This window comes from Oratosquilla oratoria, chromosome 19 (genome assembly GCF_046742065.1).
Source record: "Oratosquilla oratoria isolate Oo_2021 chromosome 19, ASM4674206v1, whole genome shotgun sequence".
Lineage (NCBI taxonomy): Eukaryota > Metazoa > Arthropoda > Malacostraca > Stomatopoda > Squillidae > Oratosquilla > Oratosquilla oratoria.
In genome coordinates this window covers 54186906-54199405 of record NC_134795.1, presented here as the reverse complement: position 1 = coordinate 54199405, position 12500 = coordinate 54186906, and the positions used below count along the sequence as shown (strand labels likewise).

General features: G+C 42.4%; 1 protein-coding gene across 15 annotated transcripts in view; it reads left to right on the top strand.

Annotated features, from left to right (window-relative positions):
- Window positions 1-12500, top strand: part of LOC143035894 (uncharacterized) — a 359986-nt gene that overhangs the window by 149067 nt on the left and 198419 nt on the right. For 13 of the 15 annotated variants that reach the window (XR_012967338.1, XR_012967337.1, XM_076203071.1 and 10 more), the window contains 4 exons: window positions 1-47; window positions 411-6776; window positions 7990-8299; window positions 10558-10926. The exon at window positions 1-47 is cut by the window's left edge and continues 27 nt beyond it. Coding sequence is in view for 13 of the 15 variants with exons in the window: in XM_076203071.1 (XP_076059186.1) it covers window positions 1-47; window positions 411-6776; window positions 7990-8299; window positions 10558-10926 (7092 nt within the window). In the remaining 2 variants the exon portion in view is untranslated. The remainder of the gene's footprint in view (window positions 48-410; window positions 6777-7989; window positions 8300-10557; window positions 10927-12500) is intronic. The other 2 variants (XM_076203077.1, XM_076203075.1) reach the window with 1 other exon arrangement.

The window sequence follows — 12500 nt, the reverse complement described above, 5'->3', positions numbered from 1 at the left end:
AGGATGATAGGGGTCGCTCCAGCACACGACGCACCTCAAACATACAGGTACGCAATCGTTGGTCATGAAAATGTGCAGTGTAATGAAGAGAAATTATTTTAATTTTGGCCAGTGAAAACTAAAATCTTGGCATTGTAAAGAAATTGATCAAGTACATATGAACTTAGAAGTGTTTTAGTATTCATTGGCCAAAAGTGGGAAGGTGTCTCACTGATAGCACAGTAATAATCTTCAATTATACACTCTTAACCATATGTACTTTATGTGAAAATACTTGCTTTATTGAACAATTGCCCACACACTCGTATATATGTTCCAATATGCAAATCTAAGAAAAATGCATTATATGCTTATACGATAGAAATATGTGATTTACCTCCAAACATTTACTAATGCACTGAATCTTGCAGGTGACGATGCAAGTTGATGGAAACACGGCGGTCACAGAATCCATTTCTGCTCAGAACGTCCGGGTTGGTGGACTGACAATGCGCGGAGTAGACACGGCCACCCTTGACGGGTCTTCCACCAAGGATACCACCGGTCTTTCCGACGAGGAGATCATCAACGAACAAGTACGAGTTGCCAGTCAAGAACGGGGGACTCGCTATCGAAAGATCATCGGTGACCTTGGAGATTCTGCAGACAACGACAGTGATACTAGGGTTTCTATCACCAAATCCACTTACTCTATCCAGTCTAACGCCTTGGCAGGAGAAGGCTATCTCTCGATGAAGAACAAAGAAGTGAGGGACTCAGTTTCTCCCACAAGGATCATTAGGGAACGAAAGTCGTCCGCCGAAGAAGACAGTCGACTGACTTCAGATGACGAGACAGTGACCAAAGTTTTTACGACCAGGACAGAATCTTCCACTATCGGTGGGGGAAGGAAAGTCTCCAGGGAAGAGAAGTCTACTACAAAGACCACAGGACGGAACCGGGTTTCAGAGATCCCAGTGCGGAAGGATATGAACACACGCCGTGTCACCAATAAGAAACCCTCGAAGGAAATTGATACTAATACAACTGCAGGACGACGTGGCACCCCTGACCGGGCTTCGCCTTCGTCGCCCACAAAACGCGTCCCTGGTGAACCTGGTTCTAGGTCAAGTACCACCACTACCACTGTGACCACATCCCGCAGAGGTGCCCCAAGAGAGACAACCACAACCACGACTACCACCAGAACAACCGGCCGTAAAACTGACACTTCCAAGCCCGGCAGTAAAATAGCCACTGCAACATCTGCACGAAAATCTAAATTGGCAGAGGTTGAGAACCGCATGGAGGCTTCAATCATGGCTGAGCTGGACAAACTAGATACTTATCTTGATTCTTCTGTGAGTCCTGATGACGAAGTCATTCAGCAAGAGGAGGAAGACGCAGTCGACGAGAGTGGAAATGTTGTCAAAATGGTGGTGGAGACTCGCCGCAAGAAGGACGGCACTGTTTTCACGGCTAGAAGAGTGGCGAGGTCAACCAAGATCGTTGACAATGAGGATGACATCAATGAGATTCTTATCGGCAACCCAGACCACGAAGTTTTGGAACGTCACGTGACTGAAGAAGATGACAAGGATGGCAGCAAGATCAAGATTATTACTGAGACCAGGAAGAGACCCGACGGCATTGAATACACTACTAAGAATATTCTCAAAACCTCGAAGATCTTCGACTATGACCATCCTGAAGACGTGGCGTACTGTGAGAATGACGAGCTTATTGGAACAGACGAGAGCGAAGAGACTGACGATGCGGGCGTTACCATCAAGACTATCACGGAAACGCGACGCAAGCCCGATGGGATGGAATACACGACTAAGAAAGTGTACAAGACCTCTAAAGTGAAGACCATTACGCCTTCATCTGACGATGAAATCATTAGCACGAAAGAATCTGAAGAAACCCAATCTGATGGGACGATTATCAGAACGGTTATTGAGACCCGAAGAACCAAGGCTGGCGAAGAATATACACATAGACAAGTCTATAGAACGCGAAGAATGACTCTTTCAGGTCTAGACTTGGAAAAAGGTCTACCTATGGTGCAGAATGATGACGAACTGCTGGATAAGAAGGAGCGGGTTGATAAAGACGAACAAGGAACAGATATCAAGACTATTACGGAAACTCGCAGGAGGAAGGATGGCTCAACTTACACCTTTGAATACGTCCTTCGAAGTTTCAAGGGTGCTGAGGACGACATAAGGAGAATGCAGCCTATGTCAAAGGGTTCATCCAATATTCCCGTCAGCTCCGAGGATGAAATTGTGAATGAGGAGGTGAAGGAGGAGGTTCTAGAGGACGGAACTACAGTGAAGACTATCATCGAACGCCGAAGGGCAAAGGATGGAACGGAATACCTACGTCACCGCATTATGAGGATCCCCAAGATGCCCGAACCTACCCTGCAAGTAGGTTCCTTCGATGACGAAGTACTAAAGGAGGAAGTGGACGAGGAGACGCTTGATGATGGCACTTTTGTCAAGAAGATTACCGAACGACGAAGGAGCAGCCTTTCTGGCATCCAGTACACCTTGAGGAGAAAGTCCAAGGTTTATAGTCAACCCACATACCTACCGAATGCTCCGGAGGACGAAATAATGGATGAAAGTGTCACCGAAGAAGAAACTGACGATGGTGCCGTGGTCACCACCATTATCCGGAGGCAGAAGCGTCCTGATGGTACAATCTACACGACACAGAACATCAATAAGACCTTCAAGTCCGCCAGACCTATCAAGTTCATAATAGGTGATGATGATGAGGTCACTGACCATTCAGTCAACGAAGAAGAAACTTCTGATGGTTATATCATCCGTACCATCGTGGAGACACGCCGGCGTAAGGACGGTATGGAGTATACAGTCGAACGCACCGAGAAGACCTCCAAGGAGAGCCCTGAGGTCCATATCTCCTTCACAGGAAAGAAGCCACGACGTCCGGAAGACGTGATGACTGTTGGTGAGCCTGATGATACGGTAATTAGCCGTGAAGAGACTGAAGAGGAGGAAGATGGCGAGGTGATCCGTACCATCCATGAGACGCGTCGACGTGTTGACGGCACGGAATACACTACGAAAATTGTCATGAAATCTACGGCCTTCATCGTACCCGAGCATGAGACTAGTTATGTTGTCATTAAACCCGAGAACGAGGATGAGGATCCTGGGTTCTTCCCATCACCTGATGACGAAGTTGTGTATACAAGAAAGAAGGAAGAAAAGGACGATGAAGGCAACCCCATCACTGTCATCATCGAAACGCGTCAGAATAAGGTGACTGGAGAAAAGTACAATATCACCAAACGTGTTCATACCACAGACATCTATGTCGACGAAGAAGGTGAAGTTGTGAAAACTCACACAACTACGTCGCGTCCAAAGGAGCCTGTCGATGAGCCAGAGGAAGATGACGATGTGCCCTATGGGTCTGTGTCCGCTCTCAAGAGCCGGTTTGCTCCAGCCAAGAGTTCACCAACCACCACGCCGGACACATCATCCAAACCTGATCGTGTAAAGACACTGGGTAGAAAGAAGTTCTTTGAAGATGCTGCTAAAAATGCAAGTCCGAAATCTTCTCCCATCAAATCTAGTCCCAAAAAGCCCGAAAAGCCAGAAAAGCCAGAAACTAAACCAGTTCGTCGCCCAGAAGACGAAACAACTACAACATCAACGGAAACTACGTCAGTACACCTCACAACGGAGAAAACAACAACAAACGCAGCATTTGAGGTAAAGTTACGACTAGATGGAAGTGAAGCAGAAGTCGAGGACATCCACACGAAGAACATATCATACACACCTAAAGAAGATGAACCGGATCGTGGTGTTACTGAAGAAGAACCAGAGGAAGTGGAAGAGCCAAAGGAGGAAAAACCTGAAGAGGATTTGGAATCTCCTGAGGAAGAAGAACCCAAGAAACCAAAGGAAGAAGACGAAGAACCTCTCACCTCAGAACCTGAAGATGACACCAGCCAACCTCTGAAGGAACCTGAAAATGAAGTTCACAGTGACATAGAACTGATAGAAGAACCAATTAGTGATGAACCAGAAGAAGAGGTAAAGAGGCCTGTTGAAAAACAGCCAGTTCGACGCGATATTGTAAAAGAACCGAAGAAAAAGCCCACCACTGAAAGAATCCGCCGAAAGCCAGTGGAGGAACCTAAGAAGAGGAATGAGAGCCCCAGAAAGAAACCTGAGGAACGAACAAGAAGACCAGTTGACGATGCTCCAAAGAAACGAGCACCAGTGCCAACGCAAAAGAAATCCTCTCCAACTGAATCCCCTACTAGAAAAGCTCCTCTACGTAAAGAACCTCAGACTTCTCCAGAGAGATCTCCACAGAGATCCCCACAACGTAAGTCTCCAATTTCTTCAGTCCGAGCTTCGCCATCAGCTTCACCCCGAAGAGGGCGCTCTCCAGTTCGCTCAGGAGTCTCCACACCACGGGAAGTTACTCCTAACAGGCAGTGCTGCAAGCGTCAGCATGCTCCTGAACCAGCAAGTCCTACAAGGCCTCTGAAATCACAACCTAAAGCTGGGCTGCCGAGAAAACCCGTGGATGAAAAACCTAGGATGAACGGTGACATCAGGCGAACAACTCGTGAGCCAAGAGAACCTAAAATGAACGGTGACATTCATCGCAAACCGGAAACAAGTAGAACAAGGAGACCTGTGGACAAACAACCTGAGACTGACAAGGCCCCAAGAACCACCACTTCCCGCCCTCGAAATGATCTCTCCCGCCCCACACGAGAAACTCCAAGGAGGACAACTACTCCATCATCTCGATCTCCTGAAAAGAGAGAACCCACTAGGTCAACAAGCCGACCAACTGACAATAAGAGGAAGCCTACAACGGATAGAACACCAAGATCTCGCCCAGGAGACTTAGATTCACCAAAGAAAACCACCAGGGAACCCGCTGGAAAACCAAAGACCAGTGGACCCAAACATTTGGAACCCAAAGAACCTATCGTAACGATGCCGCAAACACCAATGACGGAGGACATGAAACATTTGCCAAAAGATGATGATGAAGATGGTCCTATGATTGAAGATGTAAGCTTTGATCCTGATCTTCCTGCACATAAAGCACACCGGCCTTCCATTGTTAGGGAACCATCTGAATATCATGAAATAGAACCCACTGACGACATGGAAGATGATGTTATTGAACCTGAGGAAGAGCCCAAGGGGAAATTGCCAGAGGATGAGTCAGATGAACCAGACGAACGAGGTGAACCTCGCAAACCTGGAAAACCAGGTAGACCGGGTGAGCCAGGTGAATCGAGTGAACCTGAGGATTATGACAAAGAAACACCTATTGATAGTGAGGACGAGGTTCTGCGTAAGAAACAACCAAGATCTGAACCCGAGAAGAAACCAAAACCCTCTGATAAACAACCTGCATTTGAGCCAGAGGACAAAGAACCTGGAACTGGTAAGCCAAGAGACAGGACAACGCCAGAGTCATCTGCGCCTCTTTCTGACAAAAAGAGATTGTTTGAACCGACGAAGACCGCACCGAAGACTGAGCCAAAATCATTTGTCCGAAAGCCAAGTGATGACAAAATCCCTGACAAGAGGCGTCCTTATGAGAGGAAACCTAGTGAAGATGATTTGGAACCAGAGGAGACGAGAAAAGAACCTGAGGAATTAAAGAAACCCAGGGACAGAAGTCTATCCCCTGACAGTCACGATGAAGAACCAAGGAGAGGAGTGAGGAAGCCTGAGGAAGAGGAGCCAGTTGAGGAAGAGCCCATTGGCGTAACCAGAAAACCTGTGGATGAATGTGTTCCTACCAGCGTTCCCGATGACAAGAAACCAAAACATACAAAACTATCTCCTAGAGAAGTCAGAGATCTCGAGTCTGAAGTCATTCCTGACTCAAAAACTCCAAATGAGCCAGAGACTAAACGGAAATCACTGTCAAGCCGCTATTCACCGGTGGATAAAAAGGAAGTCCCTCGTAGGAAGCCATCCTACGAGATCAAACAATCCGTGTCATCCAAGAGAAGTATGTTCGAACAGCCGAAGGAAGAACCTGCACCATCCCCAGTGCGAAGGCCACTCTTCAAGACCAAAGAACCTGAAAAACCAAAAGACTCAAAACCGAAAGAAGAAAAGCCAATTGAGCCCAAGGGACGCAAACCTCTTGAATCTAAAGGCCAAAAAGAGCCTGTAAAGGAGCCCCCATTTGTGAAGAAGCATGTCTATCCATTGGGTAGCGACGATGAAGATGAGGAGCCAAGGCCAAAACCAGTTGTAGAAGAAGATATAAAACTCAAATCAAGCGCTCTAGTAATGCAGGCAACGAAACCCACAGATGAAACAGACAGATCTCCTAGGAGACCAAAGGACAAAGAACCCGACTCTCGAGAACCAAGAGAACGAGAACCAAGAGACCGAGAACCCATAGATCGAGAGCCAAGAGACTCCGAGTCCGATGAGGACGTACCAAGAGACACCTCCAAAGCTCCCACCCTTGAGGACAAGAGGCCAACGTCTCGAGAGCGATCCCCGTTCTCGAAAGAGAGTTCCCCGTTCAATAAAGAATCTTCTCCGAAGCCATTCACCAAGGAGGGATCCCCTGGACGATTCCTTACTGGAAGGCCCATTGACCAGGGCATCAACCAGACCAAACTAAGGCGTTTGGACAGAAGTAACAGCAACAAAAAGCTTTACGAAGACCTTGAAGTCCCCAAAAACCAACTGCCGGACTACTTGGAAAACGTAGAAACGATCACCGACGCCACCGTGCTAGAAATCATGGTAGGCCTACTTCTTTTGGTTTCAATCTATATTTCATAAATTAAGTTATCAATTTATTCATTTATTCATTTGTTTTCAGTAGATTTAGTGCAGTCTTTTTAATACTTTGTGTCTACTTTTGTAACGGTTGTGGACCAAAGCTATTTGAAAATAATTACATTACTAGTTGCTGCAACTATACAGTGCCAGGTCAGACAAAATTATAGTTTCCGGAACTATATTTGTTGAGATAGTTATGGGCACTCGCAATTAAAATATTTTAGCACATTTTGAAAATCAGAATACATGATTGTCACTTTGAGCCAAGTAGAAGTTGGAAACTGCCCTGATCCAAGAATTATTTAGGGCATAAATTACAATTTGGTTGTGAATGGACAATAATTTGAAGCAGTCCGAAGGAATATTTCCTCGTCTTCTCTATTTTCGCATGAAGGACGGGAAAGAAGGGTCGCGGTGTAAATTAAGCTGCTGACCCTGCTGTGGATGTGCTGTGTTTTACTTTTTTTTTTTTTTTTTTTTACTCGGACAGTGTGGGAGTTAGGGATAACCTTTCATCCAAGAAGTGCTAAGATGAAAGGGAAACAAATAGGTGAGGTATGGGGGTGGGATGAGTGGGAGTGGGTGCATGCCTTGGCTGGCTACCTCCCTAATGGGTGGAAGAAGCCTTTCGTCTATAGATGGATGGTTTACAGACATGCAATAGAGAGAGATCGAATCCCATACCTACACAAAAGTGATTCCGTTGCATTAATAGTCTAAAAGTATAGCTGTACCATAGAAAATTCTTATGGCTTCTCTTCACCTTTAGAACTCCTGGTATTATCCTTCACAACTGTGGGAAGAGTCGAGGATTGTCCTTCTAAAAGTGGAAAATCCTCAGAGTTAGAATATATATATATATATATATATATATATATATATATATATATATATATATATATATATATATATATATATATATATATACACAAATAGTCAGTTTTTGTCTTGCTGCATCGATTTTGGCCCGGGTAGTGGGCAGGAGACAGGGAAGAAATTTGATCCACGAAGAACCAAGACGAGAAAGTATCATTGGAGGTGGATGGGTGGGTTCCTTGACAGGTTACCTCCTTTATGAAGAGGAAACAGGCTCCTAGTATAAAGAATAGTTACATGATTCTTACTCTGCCTTCTATTCTGTTGTAATTCACTGTACCCCGTGCTTTCTTCCCAGCTCGAGAAGGCCACGTCCTATGAAGAACGCCGAATCATCAGGGGCCAACTCCGCATACTGAAGCGTCCCGGCCGCGCACCGGCCACGACCTCTGCCCCATCCTCCACCACCACGCCCACGTACAAACGCTTCGTAGACATGACGCCCACACGCACCACCACCCTCACTACGCCCACAACCAGTACGACCACCACGCCGTCATCGCCCCTACCGTCACGACGCCCCGCTCCAACTACAGACAAGGACAAGGATAAACCAACAAAAGACGCTCCAACTACCTTGTCCACCACTCGCAAGCCACTCTCCAAGTGTGAGTAAAAAAAGAAAGAAAAAATATATATACATATACGCATATATATGCGCATATATATATATATATATATATATATATATATATATATATATGTATATATATATATATATATATATATAAAAATATATATGATAATAAAAACACGGATACATGTGTTTACTTATGCAAAGTAGACCACTTAGAAAAAAAATAACTAGCGAAGTAGAGCGCTTTCGTATATTAAATCTTCAGTGCAAAAAGCACGTAAGCGCTCTGGTTCTTTAGTTTCTTTTCTTCAAGTGGTGTACTTTGCATTTATATATATATAATATATATAATATGTATATATATAAAATATATATATATATAATTATATATTACACATATATATAATTTAGTGATAATAAGAATAATAATAATAGTAATAATAACAATAAAAACAACGATAGTAATAATAACGATAACAACAACGATAGTAATAATAACGATAACAATAATAATAATAATTGACGAATGATAATGGTAATAAAAAACTAAAGAATAGATAGATAAGAAAGTATGTATGTAAACAAACGACGATGGTGCTGTAGTGCCAAAGGAAAGACCCATAATCGTGAAATACACACACACACACACACACACACACACACACACACACACACACACACAGACACACACACAGACACACACACACACATATATATATACAATATACATATATGTATACATACATATATATATAACATATATATATACATATATATATACATATATATATACATACATATATATATATACTTGTATATATATATATATATATATATATACAAACATACATACATACATACATATCGAGCAAATATCTGTACAACGTTAAGCTGTGGTACAACGTAACCTTTGATTTTTTTTTTTTTTCTATCAGGATTAGGGTATCCATAATTTCAGTATTAGTCGTACGGTTTTTTTTTAATCTTCTTTATTACTCGTCTCTTTATTTTCCACTATTACGTTGATCAACTTAGTTTAATTTGTCTTATTTCTAATTACTTTCATATATGTACCCGAACTTAAGTACGTTGGAAAATAAAAAAATTAGCATTCGTGTTATCATAGGAAAGTAGGAAATGAAATCGTAAATGTACGTGTGGTAATTGTATGTACGTGAGAGTGCGTGTATGTGTGTGTGTGTGTGTGTGTGTGTGTGTGTGTGTGTGTGTGTGTGTGTGTGTGTGTGTGTGTGTGTGTGTGTGTGTGTGTGTGTGTGTGTGTGTGTGTGTGTGTACGCGCGCGAATAGTGGATATGTACGGACGATGTATGTATACATACATATATGTGCACATCCATGCAAAGTATGTATACTTGATGGCAAAAGGATGCATATTTGTGTATGTGCTTGTATGTATATAATTTATGAATGTATGCATGTATATTTTCACTCGTGTGTATGAATATATGTATGTTCGCATGCATGAATGTCCGTATTATGCATATTTATATGTATGTATTTTTGTATGTATGTATGCATGTATATATGTATGTATGTATCTGTATATATACGGTATGTTTTTACATATGTATATATATATATATATAATTGTGTGTGTGTGTGTGTGTGTGTGTGTATGTATGAATATGCATGTGTGTGTGTGTGTGTGTGTATGTATGTATGTATATGTATGTGTGTGTGTGTGTGTGTATGTATGTATGTATATGTATGTGTGTGTGTACGTTTATGTATGTGATTATCTGTACGTATTAACACAGGTACAATTTTTAGGAAGCTAGATACCATTCATAGCAAAGCCTATAGGGCCAAAGGAATCCGCGGACCTGATTCTGAATCAGGAAAACAAGATACATTTTTATTCTTTTGCATATCTCTGGGTTATTTTGTGTCCTAACACTAATTCTTTTCCATATTAATAGTTGAAATATCTCCCAAATACAATCAAAAGCTTATGCTGTCTTTACATAATCTCGCCCTGAATAAACATTAATGCTTACTTGATATGCTGAGCTCCTTTTTCTACGGTAGTCAATCATACTTGTTGATCAAACATGTCTGGAGTTAGCATGAGTGAAATTAATCTTTTTTAACTAATATCGTGTTAACCTTTTATAGTCTGATGACCATCCTTAACCTAAGTAAACTCAGCTGGGATTAATAGACAAAAGGTTAACTAGGTTAACTGGTTTAAGGAGTTAGGTTTATCTCTCCCTAATCCTCTCCAATACCCATAACTAACTAACAACTCTCAAAAACTCATCACCGTAGCACTTCCTTCACTCAACGCCCCAAACATTTCCCTCGCCTCCATCACCTCCCCCGCCACCTCATCGACCTCCATATGCGGCGCTGGATTGGAGGGAGGAGGAGGAGGAGGAGGAGGAAGAAGACGAACCAAAGGTCATATTTACGGTCTGGATTTTAGACTTGGAGGGAGAGGAGGTGGAGGAGGAGGAGGAGGAGGAGGAGGAGGAGGAGGGTTTATAGAATACAAGACAGGATCTCTTCGGAGGAACTTTCCTCGGCAGACCTCTCGAACTGACCTCAATGGCTTCGTGATATCTCCCGCGCGAGATCGAAATGGAAGCCCTATGGTTGCAGCCAAGGGGATAGTGCACATAATGAAGAGATTTCAGTGTGAGTAAGAGCAGGGATAGTCAACTAGTCCTTCCCGTTGTTAGAAATAGTAGGAATGAGAATGAGATAATCCTAGTTAGAGTAGTTGTTAGAATAGTACCGTCTAACAAAGGCAGGGGCAGTAATGTAATATAGTGTAAGCCTGTCTCCTTTGTATTGTTATGAACATATTGGTGTCTTCGAATGCATTAGACAAGGGTAGAGAATTGTGATGCAAAGGAATAGTTAGCATATAGTCTTCATTATCGGGAGCCTACAAATTTGGAAATCTCCAGTGACGTTGGAATGATGTCAGAAAGACATTACCTCACAATGCTTGAATTACTTCATGTAATTGGGATAACATTAACAATGTAGAATGAGGGAATGACGTCACAAAGTTAGAAAAAGGTCAAGAGAATGGAGACGGCCCTTTGTATTACTAAGACCTGCCTAGCTTTAGTGCATGGGATTATGGAGGCTGATACTTTCAAGTATCAATATTAAGTTGTAATTTAGTTCTAATGCACATTCAACTTCTGAAGTATGTTTGCCTTCCCAGTCTTCTGAGATTTACAAGTACATAATGTCACCATTTGTAATCGAAAATAGATATTTTTTTCTCTCTTTTTTTCTTTTAATAATCTATAGATGTATTTACACAGAGATGGGAAGTAAACGTACTTTAGCAGTGGACTATATGGTAGATATTAAAGTTGAAGTTTTTGTTTTAGTTGAGGTTCTACAGTGTACACGTCACTGTATGCTTAATAATTACATAGTTCCCTTCAGCATGTAATGTAGAGTAGTTCTGGAATGCATTCATGACGCATTTATCTGCTTCATAATCTTTATATAGATGTTACGAATGAGAAAATGATCTCTTAAGAAGATGACGGGGATCCCGTGCTACAGCAACTTTCCGCACATAAAACCTTGCATGAAATTTTCTGTCATTAACAACTCGATAGACGCATCGTTTATTGCTAAATTGTATCAAGTATACTCGTAGATCTCGCACCAAATCTTAGTGGTATTTCACAAGAGCAAAGATCCTTGGACAGCACTCCAGGGGAACTTTAGGGGAACTTCAGGGGGCTAAGAGGGTGTCCTCTTCTGCCCATAGAGGTATGACCCCTTCCCTATTTCCTTAGATACACCAAAGCCTGTCCTGATGACTAAACTAAACCTTAATCCAAGAGTAAACTGTGTATATGGTAGAGTGGTCGACAGACTTTTCTTGTATGTGTGCGTGTGTGTGTGTGTGTGTGTGTGTGTGTGTGTGTGTGTGTGTGTGTGTGTGTGTGTGTGTGTGTGTGCGTGCGTGCGTGCGTGCGTGTGTATGTGTGTTCTTTTTGTGTGTACTGCTGTATTCATAAATTTAACTTGTATTTCTGTACATATACATTTATATGTACATGTAGATGTACTATACGGTTTTTGCATCATGCAATTTGTAGATTAGTAGAACATGGCTACATTAGGTAATCACAGCTTTTGTATCTAGTTTTTGCTAGTACTGAGGACTTTAGAATAGTGTTTGAAAAAAACGCACTGAATGCTTACCTATTTTAGTTTAGATACTAGAAAAAATA